This window comes from Cyprinus carpio, chromosome B7 (genome assembly GCF_018340385.1).
Source record: "Cyprinus carpio isolate SPL01 chromosome B7, ASM1834038v1, whole genome shotgun sequence".
NCBI lineage: Eukaryota > Metazoa > Chordata > Actinopteri > Cypriniformes > Cyprinidae > Cyprinus > Cyprinus carpio.
The window spans coordinates 35,426,050-35,445,722 of record NC_056603.1 but is presented as its reverse complement, the minus strand read 5'-3'; the positions used below and the strand labels follow the sequence as shown (position 1 = coordinate 35,445,722).

The window sequence follows — 19,673 nt, the reverse complement described above, 5'->3', positions numbered from 1 at the left end:
TAAGAGGTTCACCCGCATTTTCTTATACTTTTTGTCTACCATAATGTACACCTGATCTATCAAAGAATTAATTTTAATGTAGGCTAATTAGAATCAAATATACAAATACTCATCATACAGAAGCTGTATTGTTGCTGTTAAGCCGTTTACTATTGTGTTGCTGATTTATTAAGCCCATTTGTGCGAAATGTTACATTTTCATTGATTTCAGTCCATCGTACAAAGTCCAATAAGAACAAATCAAATCATCATTTATCATATAGAAACTAGAAAGACTGCCATTTCACTTGTCCTATAGGCAAAGATCTTCATGTTCTTTCTTGCATCTTATACTTTCCATTTCCTATCTTAACTGTTCTGTGGTGGTGTTGGTTTTCCTTCTGTATCTGAGAAGGACATCTCGTGATGGTGGCAGTATACCCAGGCCTGCACGAGTACCATCTGGAACCAGAGTGGCATCAGGATCTCTGAGCTGTAGGTCATAATGCCACAGTGTCAGTGCGAGGAACTGTTTAATCTCATGTACTGCAAAAAAACGCCCAGGGCACTCGCTAGCACCAGAACCAAATGGCATCAAGAAATGCTTTAGTCGTCGCTCATTTTTGAAGAAATTACTCTTTCGTTGACCTTTTTCATCCAGGAAGCGGTTATATTTGAACTCCTGGAAAACAGAGGAACATTTTATTTACTGTACATGGCTGTCTGTGTTAAAAAAGTCAATGTGATGCCTAAAACATTGCAGTATCAAAGTTACTACTGCATAATGTGTCTTTATCAGTACATTAAATGCATTGAGTGACATATTATATAACAATTACATGCTGTATTGGAACTGTGCAATAGGAACACTTTATTAGGAACATCTGCAATCTTTGTAATCTTGTATACATTTAAGGTAAGTGCAAGCTACATACATTCTACTTCCATACTTGCATAAAATAACCACAATTAACATAATTAAATTCTAAATATTATAAATATCATACAGATGGAAATGTTCTAAAATATGTCTAATTTGTATAAGCTTGTGGTTTGGGAGAGCTCATTGGTTAATAAAAAATAATTGACATGTTTGAAAACATACTGTAGGATCTGGGTAGATTTCAGGATCCAAGTGTATAAGTTGGGGGTAAAGAGCAATGTAATCTCCTTTTCTCACATCAGCTGTCTGACCTGAATCCAGTGTCAATGTAAAGTCATTACTGGCAACACGTATCATCATGGAGGCACTAGACAGCCGAAGGGCTTCTTCAATAATACTTTCTGAAAACAAACAAACAAACAAAAATTATTTAACTCAGATACAACTTTAACATTTAATAAAATATATATATATATATACAAACAAACATAATATATATATATATATATATTTAATAAAATAAATATTACCAATTATTAATATATCGCCTAAGCAGTATCATACAAGAAAGAATGTTGTTGTTCCTTGTCATGTGAAAAAATACAAACAAATACAAAATTCTTGATGCTGGTAGTCTGAATATCTGCATGGCTAAAGGTCTTGCAATTTATGAAAAGCTGGTTGCTTCACCATTTTAATTGTCCTTTTTGTATTGAGTGATAACCTGTATGTATTGGTATTGAAAAAAAAAAAAAAAATTATTTTTATTTTACAGTACTTATATATTTATTATTTTTAATGGGGGCTAAAATGAGTGAGAAAGTGCAATTTTATAAAATCCCCCTGTCTTTCAGGTAATAATCTAGTGGGGGACCAGATAGGAGCCTGAAATGTTCACAAATATTAGTCCTCTATGGTATCTACTGTATAAAAAAAAAAAAAAAAAAAAAAAAAACATGATTTAAAGACTCAGCTGGTTACTGAGTCAGTAGAATTCTGGGGATAAGCCTACTGTATTCTTGGATTTGAGGAATTACCATAAATGAACAATAATTATGTTTACAGTTGACATACAATAACTAATGCTTGCCAATGTTGTCTAAAACAGTGGTTCTGAACTGGTGCCATTTTGGAGGCCCTATCAAACTTCCAAGGGGGAAGGGGGAACTTCTCAGTTGTTTTCTCTTGCAGAGATCAATCACTCAATCAATCAATCAATCAATCAATCAATCAATCAATCAATCAATCACGTGTGTTCATGTACTACAGTGCAATAATTCACAGAGTGGTACAGTTCAGTACAGTATAGTACATTACGCAATTATTTCCGTTTCCATTATCAGAAGTTGTGAAAGGTACCAAAAAAAAGCGAACCATTCCATACCACTTTTTGGGTACCCTTCCTTTATTGTACCTAGACTCACTGCAGAATGTTGATTGGTTGACTAGAATTGTCACTTGCGCATGCTATAAGCGTCTCCTTCACTTGTTCCGCCATGCTGTTCATGCATTTTGGGCTTATTTTTTACTTGTGTATTTTTTTATTGTATACTTCACTTTTTATGTTTTTATGTTAGTGATTTTTGTAGTGTCCGTGACATCAACTGTAGATTTCCGAAGAGCATTTTTGAAGTTCAAAGTGGGCGGAGTGGGCCATCACCATCTTGGCAGCACGTCATTGCGCGTCACTCCCTGATAATCGAAAATAGCTTGATGGCGGTGACAGCAGCGGTGATCCACCTGCCCCTCAGTTGGCAAAGCCCTTAATTATGCAGAACTTTAAGGCTTAATATAATTTAAAAGGATGAAAAAAATCACCCCCCTCACAGTTGTCATGAAGGGCAAAATTAGCTATATAGACCAAAACCACTTTTTGTACCAGGCTGTAAACAGATTTTTTTTTTCGGCTGTAAAGTTGGGCATTTTAACATGGGGAGTCTATGGGACTGACTCCCCTTTGAAGGCAGTCTCTAGCGGTCAGTCGGTGAATTGCCGTTTTAGTCACTTCCGTTTTGGTTTCACGAGAGAGACCGTAGGTTGCCGCTCAATTTGTACACAAGATGTGTTTTTGTCTGTACTTATGTTCTTGTGAAACATCAAAACCCGCATAATTTTCTGTTATTGTGTCATGAAATGTAGTTTTAAGAGTTTTTTTTTTCAGGTGAGAATGTAGTTGTTTAAAACTAAAATTTGCAGTTTATTTATAAACATAGCGCCTATTTGAAAATTAGGTGATTACAGGGTTCTCAGTGCTCATGTATCTGGCTGAGAGCAGGCTTAACTCAGCTAGTCCTTCTGACATTTGGCGCTGGCTCTGATGTCTCTGTAGTGTTTAAACATGAGATATAATTTGTCTTGGTTATATAACAGGCAATCGTCTATTATTTCTTCCAGGTCATATCGTCAGAATTTTTTCCAGGTTCATACGTCAGAATGCTGTTCATCAGTGGCGGCTCGTGGGTTTTAAAATAGAGGAGGCACACTAATTGTATTGGTCTGGGATCCCTGCTGATTATTATTATTATTATTTGCTTAACCGCTTTAAAATTGCTTTTTGGTTGCTTTTAGTCAGAAAATGTCACGCATACAACAATATAATATAATTTCACTTACCTGGCCTATCACTTGAAGCAAACATCCATCCCTTCTTAAAAGTCTGTGTTAAAAGAAAGCTACCTGTTAAGCCGACTGCTGTATTCTATATCCAGCTTAGACGTGTTTTCCCTTTTTTTAAATTTGTATATATACTGTTTGATTGACAGTTTGGTAAATCGGTTGGCGATCAAATATTCAATATCACTGCTCATCATAAGTAATTAGTGCCTTATCAGTGCAGCGCGAGACGTTCAAACTAATATCACGTAATTTACGTCTCTATGATGATTGGTTGATATCAGAAGGGAGGCTTGCCTCCTCTACGAGGTTTCTTTTCTCAACACTCATCAGCGCTGAAAGTGAACACTCAATGCTGATTGGCTAATTTTTTTTTTTACCAACGGAGGCACGAGAGCTCAACTTTCCCCTGGCCTCCCCCTCCCCTTCTCTATCACCTAGCGGTTGTAATTATATCAGCAGATTCAGCACATTCGCGATAGAAATGCAGCGCTTTCCAACTTCATTAACATTTTATGGTATTACAACTGTGAAATTACAAACAAAAAATACACATTCTGAGATATAAACTGAAATTAATTGTGAATTTTATTAACATTAAATAGTCCTCCTCCCATTTTCACCTCAAACTTTTGAGGAGGCTGTGCCTGCCCTGCCTCCCCTGACGAGCTGCCACTGCTGTTCATAGACTTCAGTTCAGCACTCAACACAATCATCCCTCAACAGCTCATTCACAAACTGGTCCAGCTGGGGCTCAACACTTCGCTTCGCAAACTAAAAAGAGCCAGAGCCCCAGTCCCCATCATGTGCACCTTCTACAGAAGCACCATCGAGAGCATCCTGAATAGCTGCATCACTGTGTGGTATGGCGCCTGCAACGCGTCCTGCCTGAAGACCCTTCAACACATAGTGAGAGCAGCTGAGAAGATCGTTGGTATCTCTCTCCCCTCCCTCCAGGACACTTACGGAACCCATCTCACCCGTAAATCCCTCTGCATTGCAGGTGATCCCACCCACCTGTCACACAGCTTCTGGTCCTGGTGTGGAGACTCCACAGTCTCCTCCCTGATGACAGCAGACTGAAGGACAGCTTCATTCATCAGGCTGCCAGGAAGCTGAACTCCCTCCTGACCCCCCCCTCCCCCCTTTCCCCATGCACCACTGAACTCTGAACCTCAGTTACCCCCACCCCCACCCCCAGCACCTACAGTACTAACACACTTTGTGCAGCATTGGTCTGCTCACTACCTCATTCAGCATTTTAACTGACCTCATTCAACTACCTCTTCTGTCAGTTTAAAAATAAAGAACTGTTCTCTGAGATTTCTGACACTTTAATCAGACTGAATAATCTCTTTGCATACAATCATTATATCTGCACTGTTTGTTTGCACATGTGCCTTGTGCTGCTTTCCTTATCTTTCTTTTTACAAGACCTATTTGTATATTTGTATAGTTGTACTTTATATTTTATCTGTATTTAATGTTCTACTGGTAGTGTTATCTGTATGCACCAACTGAAAGTAACACAATTTCAATTCTGTGTATGTATGAATGTATGTACTGTACATGTGGAAGAATTGACAATAAAGCAGACTTGACTTGACTTGATATAGTTTTGGCTGAGCACAAAGTTATGTTTCATAACTTTTTGTGTTTATTTCATTTTACCATATAGCGCTGACTTTGACTGAATTGTTTGCTTTTGTCTTTATTTCTTATTATATAAGCCTCTTATACTTTGTACTTATACATTTATAATGGCTATTATTGGTGAAGCTGACATTCAACAAAAGAGGCAGAGTTGTGCTTTATGTCATATTGAGAAACGGCTATTGTCGCACTTTCTTCTTCACACTAGAATGGCGTTGATCGCTACTTTCCAGCATGCACAATGCCTCACAAGTAAGGTGTTGGCAGCGGAAACGCAAGACGGATTTGGGTGTTCTGTCCCGAATTGTACCGTACTGTACTGTACTGACCTGTACCACTCGGGGAAACAAGCCATAAGAAATCACCTACCTAATACAGCCATAGAGTCCAGCTGCTCTCTAGAAAGGCAGAGTGTTTGGTCCTGGTTGTTTATTAATTGACCTGAAAAAACCCTATTGACCTCTGTGCAAGCAGCGGTGAAAGCATCAACAGACCTGAGGGTCAGAACACACAAACATGTACACAGATACACACACTTTAATTTAAGTAGGTGCTTACTTCATTCATTTTTACTGTGAATGTATTATCAAACAGGCCTATAGAAAGGTTAAAAAGTCAGAGACCACAATGACAATCTAGTATTCTAATTTAATGCATGTTTTCATTGCACATTAAATGCTCTATCCACTAATTCCTCTATCTACTAATTTTCATATTTTATTAGTTACTAAAAAAAATTGTGGAATTCTAAAAAATATTCCCCATTTTATATCATAACATTTTGTATCATTTTAAATGATTCAAAATAATATATATTTTTTGTTTATTTTCAAGTTTAAATTAGAAAATAGAAACACTGATCTCAAACGGTTGAACCCTACAGTATGACAACAGCACATAATGCTTTAAAGTTTTAGTTTGACAAACCATATTACTTATATTACTCATATTACCCTTTTACTTATTTAACACTACCAACACTATATGGAATTAATGTTTTTTTTTGCTTACAGTCATAGTAATTAGTGATGTTGCATACTTGACATATACATTTTACCGTTGATTTTATCAGTGTCTACTGTACATTACCTATGTAATGTGCCAACTTACCTCAATGTGTAGTACAGGCTCCAGAAAGCTGCTGGCAGAGTATTAGCCTGTGATGCCCATAGCATGCACACATGTGTCCTTGCTTTTCCAGTTTCATCCAAATGCATGCGGTCAAATGCGTCCATTCTGCGCTGAATCAGATCTGAGATGCATTTCCGGTGATGAAGCTTATCATGTAGCAGTTCCTCTGCTAAGGCTTCCCTTGCTTGCCATGCTTCAGCACACAGACCAATGGGAACCCCTGCAGCCAGTAAAGGGAAAGCACGATCAAATGCCAAAAAGTCTTGCACCGCTTTCTGCATCCATATTCTGGTGCCTGACGTGCCATCGGCCTGTAGAAACCCTGCATCCTTTCCAAACAGAGTGAGAAACCCTGCCTCAAACATGATGCGGTTTGTGAAGCTCTGAAGACCCTCTTCAAGCCAGTCATGCTCATATGGTAGACCACGTTCCAAAACCATCTGCAGATTGCTTAGCATGGTCTCTGTTAGCTGCTGCAGGGACAGGCCTTGAAGTGTCTGTCGAAAAATGCTGTGAACTTCCCTATAACTCTCACTGAACAGTGAAGAGCTAAAGTCAGCATGACCAAAGACCTGTGTGTGTGTGTGTGTGTGTGTGTGAAAGAGAGATATATACAGACATATAAGAAACAGAGGCAGAGAATCAGGATCAAACACAGTTATCAGCCAATGTTTTACATTACATTTACATTTATTCCATTACATTTAAAGTGACTGAAATGAGGAACATCACAACACTTTATCATAAGATCCAACAGTTTAAGTGATAATAAGTGACGTGACATACAGCCAAGTATGGTGACCCATACTCAGAATTCATGCTCTGCATTCAACCCATCCAAAGTGCACACACACAGCAGTGAACACACACACACTGTGAACACACACCCGGAGCAGTGTGCAGCCATTTATGCTGCAGTACCTGGGGGAGCAGTTGGGGGTTCGGATTAAGACGCTCCTTATATGATTTTAAGTGGCAAGTTTGAGAACTCACACATCTGCCCTTCCCCACCAAACAGTGCATTATCTTTCCTTAAAACACTCTTACTCCTCATTTTAGTAAGGCTAAGGGTGTGGGTAAATTACATGACTTGTTCAGACATGCAACTTCATCATGGATGTCTAAACTTTAACTTAGATGGTATCAAGTTTAAGGTGCTGCATAACTCAGCTTTTGTTCTTGAGATCAGTGATTTGTCTGATACCTGTACTGACTTGTAATGACATGCATTTCAGTTGCATAGGAAATTGCTATCTGTGTCCATGCTTAATGCACTTGTAGTGTACTAAAAACTTAAAAGTTAATTTAAAAAGAAGAAAAAATAAAAACTTGCAAATAATATAATGTTAATTAAATAAAAGGCCACTTAAGTGTGCTTAAAAAGACATTTTCATGGCTATGTTTCTTAAGTACACATTTAAAAAAGTAACCTTTGTAATACTGTCAAATTAAAAGTTTTAAGTATAAGTATATTATAAAGCAATATATTTGAATAATCTTTTATTGTACTTTTAAGAAGTGCACTTATTTTTTTCATGTGCTGACTAACATACTAAAGTACATGCAAAGAACTTGATTATAGTTTTAACTGTAGTGTTATCAGATATTACATTTAAACTTAATATATTTTTAATGTACTTAATTGCAACTTTTGCAACATTACTTTTTTGCTACAAATTATGTTAAATTATTCTAGTGTACCATATGCATGTCAGTACATTGAAATTATGAAATTACATATAAATAAGTACTTTCTTAGTGGCCCCAAAATACTCAACTATTGAATTTAACTGAATTCATACATTTAAACTTTACATTTATTTTTCACACAAATAGATTCTTTTTAAGTATAAAGGTACTCAGTGTAAAGGTACAGTAGGCCCATCTCCTCTCAATGCTTTCCCATTGGATGGTGGAGGCTTTTGGGTTGCCTTTTGGGCTACATATTGTCAGTAAAGGAGATATTATGCAGGAGCAAATTGGGCATCTCCGCATGCATACATTTTACAGATTATGTCACTGTGCCTATAGCTCACATAGTTAATGAAGCCGGTTCTTTGGAGAACTGAGAGGCTATTGCTCATTCTTTTTAAAGAGATAAAAATTAACATTCAAGGAAAAGCCTCTGGAGATCAGAACACAACACTCTCTTGATCCAGGCTTGTTTCATAATGCCCCACCCCCTCGTATTGAGTCACTTACCCGGTGTGAAAAACCAACAGCAAACTTCTGAAAGTCAAGATTTTTGCTTTGCCGCATCACAATGGAGAAAGAAAAAGGGTCTGTTACAAAAGTGAAGTACTTCCCAGCAATCTTACATGTGAAAACATTCCCATATTTTTTCTGAGTCTCTCTTAAGAAGCCTAAAGGGTTTGAAACATAATCCAATGTGACACCAATGAATGGCAGCCAACCAGTAATCAATGGAGGCTCCCCTTTTCGCCTGCAAATACACACACACAATAACAAAGATCATAGTTAGCGATCATAGTTTTTTTTTTGAATAACAATAAACTTGTTGCATTTCCTGTAGGCTATAAAGTAATGTTCTCAGTTAGCCACATGCATCATGCATGTTTGTCTGATATATTTCTAAGATCTCTACATCATATATATATATATATATATATACAGTACAGACCAAAAGTTTGGAAACATTACTATTTTTAATGTTTTTGAAAGAAGTCTCTTCTTCTCATCAAGCCTGCATTTATTTGATCAAAAATACAGAAAAAACAGTAATATTAATAGAAATATTATTACAACTTAAAATAATAGTTTTCTATTTGAATATACTTTAAAAAATAATTTATTCCTGTGATGCAAAGCTGAATTTTCAGCATCATTACTCCAGCCTTCAGTGTCACATGTAACATCCAGTCTATCACATGATCATTTAGAAATCATTCTAATATTCTGATTTATTATGAGTGTTGGAAACAGTTCTGCTGTCTAATATATTTGATGAATAAAAAGGTTAAAAAGAACTGCATTTATTCAAAATAAAAAAAAAACAATTCTAATAATACATATTCTAATAATATGTTTTGTTTACTATCACTTTTTATCAATTTAACACATCCTTGCTGAATAAAAGTATTGATTTTATTTAAAAAAAAAAAAAAAAAGAAAAAAAAAAATGACTGACCCCAAATTACTGACCAGTAGTGTATATTGTTATTACAAAATATTTATATTTTAAAAACATAGATTCTTTTTTTTTTTTTTTTTTTTTTTTTTTTTACTTTTTATTCATCAAAGTATCCTAAAAAGTATCACATGTTCTGAAAAAATTATTAAGCAGCAAGAACTGTTTCCAACTTTGATAATGAATCAACATATTAGAATGATTTCTAAAGGATCATGTGATAATGATCCTAAAAATTCAGCTTTGCATCACAGAAATAAATGATAATTTAAAGTATAATAAATTTAAAAACAATTATTTTAAATTGTAATAATATATCACAATAAAACATTTTTTTTCTGTATTTTTGATCAAATAAATGCAGGCTTGATGAGCAGAAGAAACTTCTTTCAAAAAACATTAAAAATAGTAATGTTTCCAAACTTTTGGTCTGTACTGTATATATATATATATATATATATATATATATATATATATATATATATATATATATATATATATATATATATATATATGCCAAGAATAACTTATTTAATATTTCAAAATTAACATTCAGCAGATTTAACCAACATATACTTTTAACCAACATATTACCTGACATTATCTAATGAAGAATGTGTTTAAAAAATCGTTTGTGTTTATTTTATTTTATTTTTTAAATATGTTAGTTTTATATTTTTTGTTTTGTTGTACGTATTGTAGCCTAATGCTTCTGTTGCGATAATAATTAATTTACCAGGGATTCTACCATACGTGACCTCAAACTTTATAGTTCCTCCTGTAGTAACATGAACAGATATAACCATATATCTTACCTTTTTCACTTGATATACTGTACGTGCACTGACTTACGAACGTTACGCGTGAATACTGCGTTATTCAAGAGAGACTTCTGTTAAAGCGAGTTCATCTCACCTTTTTCGTAAGTGGCCGCATATCCACACTATGCAAAATGTGAGAAGAATTGTCGTAATAATGACAAGAAAGGTAGCCATTTCGGGTAACCTGCGTTTTACTCTTCCCCCTAATCTACGTTTTGATAGCTTGTTCCCTGACCTCGCCTTTAGACGCGCCTCGCAGCAGGTTTGACGCAACACAGTGAACACACACACACAGACACACACACACACACACACACACACACAGGTTTCCACAGTGGTATTTTATACTGTACAAACTTTATTCGCGCCTGCCCCTCCGGAGGTCTGTGCACGCCACTGCATTGCTGTCGCAATCTAATTGAGTAAGTTCAGGGCAGTTAGTGGTCAGGATTTAGACATTTCCTGAGAACCATGAAGACTTTGTAACAGCAGTCTTATGTGGTTAACTGCAACATAACATGTCAAAAAACTAATTATCAATAAAGAAAATATGAAAAAGGGTAGTCCAGGAATGTTTTTAATACTTTTTGCTTTAATAATCCAAAACTTAAGAAATGTTTTCAGACAAACATTTTCTTTATTTGCCAAAAATGACTGCAGGAACACAAACACAATCAAAACATCCATTTACACTTAAACAACATTATATTTCAAATTAGCAGGACAGACCTGTGGGCAGACAAGAACTCTTTTATTTGCAGACCAGCAAACTCACCCAAACTGCTCTTAACTCACATACTGCATCTAAACTCACACTGTCAACAGCTGCATAATTGCTTTAATACATTGTGTCTATGTGTGTGTCGGTCACAGATCTAGCATGTCTGTGTCCCCATCGATCATCACAGAAAGATAATAAATTTCTTCCACAGTGTCGGATTTTATTTCATTGGCTATGACTGAAATCTGATGTGGTTATCATAAGATTAAGTTATATCCACTTCGTTCTTTTTGCATAGCAAAACAGTTGCTTAAAGGGTTTCTCCACCCCAAAATGAATTTTTTGTCATTAATCACTTACTCCCATGTCGTTCCAAACCTGTAATAGCTTTGTTCGTCTTCAGAACACAATTTAAGTCATTTTGGATGAAAACCGGGAGGCTTGTGACTTTCTAAGATATTTTCATCCAAAATATCTTAAATTGTGTTCCGAAGACGAATGAAGCTTTTACGGGTTTGGAACAACATGGGGGTAAGTGATTCATAGATACATTTTCATTTTGGGGTGGAGTAACCCTTTAAACTGTGTGAAAGGAAGCTCTTACCATTAAATAAGGATCTTATCTGGAGCCTCCATGCACCAGCAACAGAATGAGAGCCATTGTTTTAGCATCGAAAGTTAGTCAAGGGCAATCCTTTTAGCACTCTGTGTTGTATCTATAAATTTTCCCTTCCGTTTCTCCCTTATCTTATTTGGCAATGTTGCTTCCTTTATTTTTCAATTCAGTTAAATTCAAGTTTATTTGTATAGCGCTTTTAAAGATACAAATCTTTGCAAAGCAACTTTACAGAAAATCAAGTTTCTACAATATTTAGTAGTAGCTTATCATTGGTGACTGTCAGTTAATGTACATATGGCAGCAATGTATGGAAAAAAATCAATTAAAGATGTAATCAAACAGACGTTGAACACTATTAACAGCAACTATTATATGATGCAATCAAACTTATAGCAAAATGTGGTAGTTCTGTATGTTGTTTCAGGGCTGGCATCATCTGAGGTCCTCTGAGGGGTTGGCATCATCTCTTCTCAGGTGTTCTAGATCCAGAATGAAGCTTGTGTAAATCCTAGTTACCACAGGATGTCCACAGGATCACATGGCAAAAACAGAGAAACAAACAGAGACGTAATTAGGGTAGCTGCTGTTCCAACCAAGCAAATTTGATTTGTTTAACCCAAGCTAAAGAATAATAATGTGCATTTGATCAGATATAACTGCATTGATGATTGCATGATTATGATATTCATTATTTGAATGCTTGGCTAAAGAGATGTGTCTTTAATCTAGATTTAAATAAAGAGAGTGTGTCTGAACCCCAAACGTAATCAGGAAGGCTATTCCAGAGTTTGGGAGCCAAATGCGAAAAAGCTCTACCTCCTTTAGTGGACTTTGCTATCCTAGGTACTACCAAAAGTCCAGAGTTTTGCGACCTTAGGGAGTGTGATGGATTGTAGCATGGTAGAAGACTAGTTTGGTACGCAGGAGCTAAACCATTTAGGGCCTTGTAGGTAAGTAATAATATATTGTAACTGACATGGAACTTAATAGGTAGCCAGTGCAGAGACTAGAAAATTGGAGTAATATGAACATATTTTCTCGACTTGGTAAGGACTCTAGCCGCTGCATTTTGGACTACCTGTAGCTTGTTTATTGAAAAAGTTGTTTGTTCAATTTGTAGTGCATTACAATAGTCCAGTCTAGAGGTCATGAATGCATGAACTAGCTTTTCTGCATCAGAAACAGGTAACGTTTCATAGCTTGGCAATGTTTATAAGCTGGAAGAATGCTGTTTTTGTAACATGGGAAATATGATTTTCAAAATACAAGTTGCTGTCTAATATAACACCCAGATTTTTGACTGTAGAGGAAGTCACAGTACATTTGTCTAGTTGCAAATTGTAATCCAAGAGATTCTGTGTACTGCTTTTTGGTCCAATAAGTAATATCTCTGTTTTATCCAAATTTAATAGGAGAAAATTATTGGTCATCCAATCTTTTACATTTTTAAGACACTCTGTTAGCCTAGATAATTTAGAAGTTTCATCTGGTCTTCTTGAGATATATGTTTGAGTATCATCAGCATAACAGTGGAAACTAATCCCATATTTTCTAATAATATTACAAAGGGGCAACATGTATATTGAAAATAGCAAAGGACCTAGGACAGATCCTTGTGACACTCCATATTTTACTGGTGATAATTGAGATTAACTCCCCATTTAACTCTTAAATGCATACATCGGGTCTTTCGCGACCCGGGACATCATTCTCTACCCTCTCCCTCCTTCATTTTTTTAAGTTAGACATCAACTTTCTTAGTATTCCTCAATCTATTAATTATAAACAATATAACAAGAAAAAAAAAGTTAAATGTAAAAGAGTGCCTGTTTTCTGATTAATCCTGTGCAACTATATTTACATATCTGATGACTCAGTATGTAAAATGCATCTTTTTTCCTCAAGGTTGCACTGATACACAATGATGACCTGACGTTTCACCATAATTACCGCAGGCATAAAACAGACGAGTATCATTAGCAAAAATTGAACTGGTTTAAATGGCTTTACTGCAGAGCAATTACTATATGAAATGAAATATAAATGTCACTGCCATTTGATGCTGTGTGTGTTGAATAAGCTGCCAGTGATCAAAATATTGAATATGGGACTTCAGGTTTGGATATGACTGAGTAGCACACACTTCATGACTGCTCCGTAAAAAAATTTAATATAACATTGTCAGAACATCTTTTCAGCAATTGTGAACATTGATAATACTATAGTCTTGCATCCTAGAAACTAGACGACTTTAGGATTTAATTTGTCCAGTTTTCTAAACATGCCAGGCAAATCTTGGAAAACCCCAGACCAGGCCACGACAACCTCCGGCTCCAATGTTGAAGAAGCGCCCAAAGAAGATGCTCCAGATGTGGGTAGTTCAGTCATCCTCAATGCGATCTCGTCCCTTCACGTGGAACTTCTTTCAATCAAATCAGACACTGGAGAAATCATAGACCTAAAGATCGAACAACTCACTGTCACTATCAGAGGAGAACTGTCTGCATTTAAAAATTAGGCCAGCGTGGCAATCTCTGAGATTAAAGTGACGACGGACGATCACGCTGCTAAATTAACAAGCCTGGAAAGTTATGCTTCCATTTCTTACGACACAGTGGTTAAGATAGAACAAGATCTGGGAAAGCTAAAGCGTACAATGGAGCAACTTACAGAAAAATGCACTGACCTAGAAAGATGCAGCAGAATACAAAATATCTGTATACTTAACATTAAAGAGGGTGCTGAATCCAGAGTAAAGCCTAGAGATTTTGTTGCTCAACTCCTCGCAGAGGCCCTGTCCTTAGAGAAACCCCCGCACGTGGACTGAGCCCACCTAACTCTACACGCCCGTTCTGGAAATGATGAACCACCTCGAGGCTTCATTCTGCGCTTGCATTATGTACATGTGGTGGGAGAAATACGAGCTTTATGCTCCCATTCTGGAAATGATGAACCACCTTGCATAAGAATCAATATCTTTCCGGACTATCCACCTGCTGTGGTAAAGTGATGCACACTTTTTAAACGCATGAGGGAGTTGCTGAAGGATAGACCTGGAGTCAAATACACACTGCAATACCCTGCTAAACTGAGGGTCTCGCACAACTGCAAAGATTTCTACTTCACCGATCCAGACAAAGTGATGAAGTTCGCAGAAAAGCAACTTTGTAATTTCAGAACCAGTGCCAAGGATGTCGTCGGACTGAGGTCAAGTAAAATCAGAATAACTTTGAAATTTCAGGACAAGTGTAAAGGATGTCGTCGGACTGAGTCAAGTAAGATGAGAATAATGTGACTGGTGAACTTTGATCAGTAGCGACTCTTTATATGACTGTTTACATGACTCTTGTTGTCATGTTATATTGAGATGCTCCCCTTGTACTCCTTATTATGAAGTTTTTGGAAGTTTAAGGTTTGACACTTTTTTGAAGGTATTTGCTAGGTTTTATTTGATTGTCTTTTTTATATAATTTGTTGCTATATTTTACTTGTTGTGTAATTCTGTATCGCACCGCGTGTTCTAGTTAGTCGGTTAGATGACGGATTAATGTTTATGTTTTAGAGAATATGGGATGGGAGCCTGTTTAAAATAATCCAAGGTTCTAAACAAGCAGTGAAGATGATTGGTCTTATTTTTAATCAAGCAAAATAACAACTCAAAGTAACAGAAAAGGTCTCAAATGTAACTCATGGAATGTTAAAGGATTAAATCATCCGGTTAAGAGAAGCAAGAGATTATCACATCTAAAATCTCTCTCCTCAGATATAATTTTTCTGCAGGAACCTCATCTCAAAGTGGACTCTAAAGACAAATTAAAAGGTAGCTGATAGGACAGATTTACCAATCTAATTTTTCAGTTAAATCTAGGGGGGTTGCTATTATATTTCGAAAAGGGGTTCCATTTAAACAAAACTCTCTGAGAACAGATAGGGAAGGTCGTTACATTTTTCTATCTGGTGAGATTTATGGTTTCCAGATTACGTTAATAAATGTGTATGGTCCAAATAATGAAGAACCAGACTTTTTTAGGAAGGTATTTTCTCTTATCCCTAAATTGTCCCAAACAAATCTTGTTATCGGTGGGGACTTTAATTGTGTCCTTTAAGCATATCGCGATAGAACATCGCTCAAAATCCCGTCGCAATCTAATTCAATAAATTTTTTGAATGCTTTTGTTAATAATTCTAATTTGGTAGACATATGGAGACTCATGCACCCTACCGAAGAGATTATACATTTCACTCACATGCGCATAATGTATACACCCGTATTGATTTTTTTAGTGGACAGCAATCTTATTTCCAATATCCTATACTATAAAATTCACGATATACTGATTTCAGACCATGCCCCAATTTCATTTGAAGTTGTTTTTGGTCAAACATCTCTTACCCGACCTCTATGGAGGATGGACCTTCAATTAATTGATGACCCCAAGTTCACTGATTTCATGAGTTTTTTTTTTTTTTTTTTTTTTCAATAGCAATGATAAGCCAGATACATCATCAGGATTGCTCTGGGAAACATTAAAAGCATTTATCAGAGGTTCAGAGGTTGTGTTATATCATATCAAGGGTCCTGGAATAAATTATACAAAACAAAATTAACTGGTTCAGGAAATCAAATTCATCAGCTAGACATTGAAAATGCATTAAACCCCTCGTTAGATATTTATAAGAAAATTTTACAGTCAAGGTACGAATATAATAATATAGTCTCTACTAAAATTAATAGAACTTTTCATTTCATTAAACAAAAATACTTTGAATTTGGAGAGAAGCCCCATAAATTACTAGTCAGATAACTGTGTAAAATAGATAGTGAAAGGACAATTCATAAAATAAAGACCAAAGAAGGAACGCACTATATTGCATCGAAAGAGATAAACCAATGTTTAAAGGATTTTTACTCAAAGTTATACTCTTCAGACACTGATTTGCACCCTCAAGTAATGGATACATTTTTACGTAAATGTAATCTCCCCACGCTATCTCCAGAAGATCAGGCATCTCTTAATAAAGATTTCTTTAGAGGAAATGAACACAATAAATACTTTGAAGAGCGGGAAAACTCCCGGTCCTGACGGGTTGTCAGTCAAACTATATTAAAAATTCAGTGACATTCTTACTCCATATTTGCTTAAAACCTTTCAGCAAGCATTAACAACTGGACTACCACCAACTTTTTCTGAAGCTATTATCACAGTAATTCCTAAAAAAGGTAAAAAAATCCTGAAGAAGTAGAGGCATATAGGCTTATCTCCCTTCTCAATGTTGATCAAAAAGTATTATATAAGACCCTTGCTAATAGACTCTATAGTAGAAGCACTATGCATAATATTAGACGATTATTTAATTTAATTTATCACCCTAAGGCAACTAGAGACAATTTGGTTGTTATCTCATTGGATGCCGAAAAGGCGTTAAACCGAGTAGAGTGGCCTTACTTGTTTGCTGTCCTTTGATATTGGAGATGAATTTATAACCTGGATTAAAATTTTATACAGTAGTCCAGTAGCACGAGTTTTAACAATTAAACAATTTCAGACTCTTTCCATCTTCAAAGAGGAACCAGACAGGGCTGTCCCCTCTCACCCCTTTTGTTTGCGTTAAGTGTAGAGCCCCTTGCAGAAACCATTCGTTCTAACTCTTGCATACATGGCTTTAGTACTTCAAATACCATTAATAAAATATCACTGTATGCATATGATATTTTGCTTAAGTTACTCAACCAAAGGTGAGCCTTCCTGTTATGCTCAAGACCATCAGTACCTTTGGGAAATTTTCTGGCTTTAAAGTTAGCTTTGAAAAAAGTTAACTCATGACCATTGGTTTGAAGGATTTGTCCATAATACATTCTTCCCCATTTAAAGTTTCCAAGGAAAATATTGTATACTTGGGAATTGTGGTTACTTATAAATGTTCTCTGGTCTTCAAATCTAATTTCAACCCCTTGCTGTCTAAGTTACAAAACTGTATTCACTTCTGGAGGACTCTCCCGATCTCCCTAATGGGCAGAATAAATGTGATAAAAATGATATTTCTTCCTCAAATATAATATTTATTTTGTAATATTCCAATACTATTGCCTATGTCCTTCTTTAAACAGCTAGATTAAATTATTCTTCCCTTTCTATGGAATTATAAGAGTCACAGAATCAAAAAAGTTCATCTTTGTAAACCCAAACATGAGGGGGGGTTTTGCCCTTTCAGATTTTTGCCTTTATTACTGGGCCACTCATTTACAATTTTTGCACTATGGTTGGAACAATCTGCTGTTGCCCCAGATTGGCTCCAGATAGAGCGGGATTACTGCCATCCTTATGATATTGGAGCAGTGCTACTCTCCCCAATGATATTAGACCAAGCAGCAGTTAATAGTATTGTCATAAAGAGTCAGTTACGCGTTTGGAGACAGATGAGAGAATAACTTAAAATAAAATCACACTCTCTCTGAATTCCAATTGCAAATAACCCATCATTCCCCCATTCAAGGTTGGATACAACCGTTACTCAATGGAAAGAATTGGGTATATGCACAGTCATGGACCTTTATCTTGATGGGGCTTTAGCTTCCTTTATGCAATTACAACAGAAATATAACCTCCCAAAAAAAAAAAACATTTTTTCAGATTTTTACAAATAAGGAATTACTTGCGACATACAAAGTTTCTCTAGACGAGGTTCCGCCCTCAGTCATTGATGATTGTCTAATACAGTTCAGGGGAAACAAATGTCAGCTATCTTTAATTTATGGAAGGTTACTAGCGGCTACTTTCCCTTCTACAAAATTGATCAGAGAGGAATGGGAGCGAGAGATTGGAGTTGGAATCTCTGAGGAGGTTTTGCAGGATGGCTTGGAGGATATTGATAAACAATCGGTCAACACTAGACTATGCCTCATTCAATTTAAGGTTCTACATAGATTACACTTCTCTAAAAGTGAGTGACGTGACATACAGTGACGTGACATACAGCCAAGTATGGTGACCCATACTCAGAATTCGTGCTCTGCATTTAACCCATCCAAAGTGCACACACAGCAGCGAACACACATGCACTCCATGAACACACACCCGGAGCAGTGGGCACTAATTTATGCTGTGGCACCCGGGGAGCAGTTGGGGGTTTGGTGCCTTGCTCAAAGGCACCTCAGTCGTGGTATTGCCAGCCCGAGACTCGAACCCACAACCTTAGGGGGTGTAAGTGGTTTTGGTAGTTGTGGTATTTTTATGGATCAACATCTTTTGATGATCCTGGATCAACATTATTATCCAAAAATATAGATTTAACCCAGTCCTTACCCCTAAACCTAACCATAATTTATTCCTAAAATCAATGGGAAATGATAGCTGATTAACAAGGGTGTATTAGCACCTACAAAAACAGATATTTCCTGAAAAGTTCTGATTGGTTGATTGGAATGTTGTTCCAGGATCAACAAGGATGTTGAGCCAGGAACATGTTGTACTTGGTGAAATCACGCTCACCAACCTTAGGGTTAGGAGTCAAACTATCTAACCATTAGGCCACAACTTCCCCCCAAAAGAAATTAATTGCATAGGATTTTCCCCAGTGTCTCTCCTATTTGCGACAAATGTAAATCAGTGGATGCTGATTTAGCTCATAGTTTTATTTTCTGTCATAAAATACAGGGATTCTGGTGTGAGGTATTTAAAGTGCTGTCATATATTCTTAATGTAAACTTGGCTCCAGACCCTGTGCTCATTATATTAGGACATTCTAATTATCAGAGGTGGAAAGTAACGAATTACATTTACTCGCGTTACTGTAATTGAGTAGCTTTTTTGTGTACTTCTACTTTTTTAAGTATTTTTTTTAAATCTGTAATTTTACTTTTACTTAAGTATATTTTGTTTGAAGTATTGTACTTCGCTACATTTTAAAACACATTAATTACTGAGTAAAATAAATAAATAAATAAATAAATAAATAAATAAATAAATAAATAAATCGCTCCCTGGAAACTATGTCAGTAAATAATGGGCAGAAGGGCAAACTGGCGCTAAAATCACAAGAAAGATGCAGACGCACAAAACAGGCGTTAGTGGAGCAGACACCGCTGAAAACGAAACCCCGTCATA

At 36.1% G+C, this 19,673-nt stretch overlaps 1 protein-coding gene across 1 annotated transcript; it reads right to left on the bottom strand.

The window, feature by feature from the left end:
• Nucleotides 1-126: 126 nt before the first annotated feature.
• On the bottom strand, nt 127-10,521 carry LOC109056383 (cytochrome P450 7A1). Its single transcript, XM_042728428.1, has 6 exons — nt 10,323-10,521; nt 8,462-8,702; nt 6,239-6,831; nt 5,498-5,622; nt 1,085-1,263; nt 127-661 (listed from the first exon to the last, which is right to left on the bottom strand). Exons 1-6 carry the CDS (start codon nt 10,400-10,402, stop codon nt 344-346), a joined length of 1,536 nt encoding a protein of 511 aa, XP_042584362.1. The 5' UTR covers nt 10,403-10,521; the 3' UTR covers nt 127-343.
• Between the last annotated feature and the right edge of the window lie 9,152 nt (nt 10,522-19,673).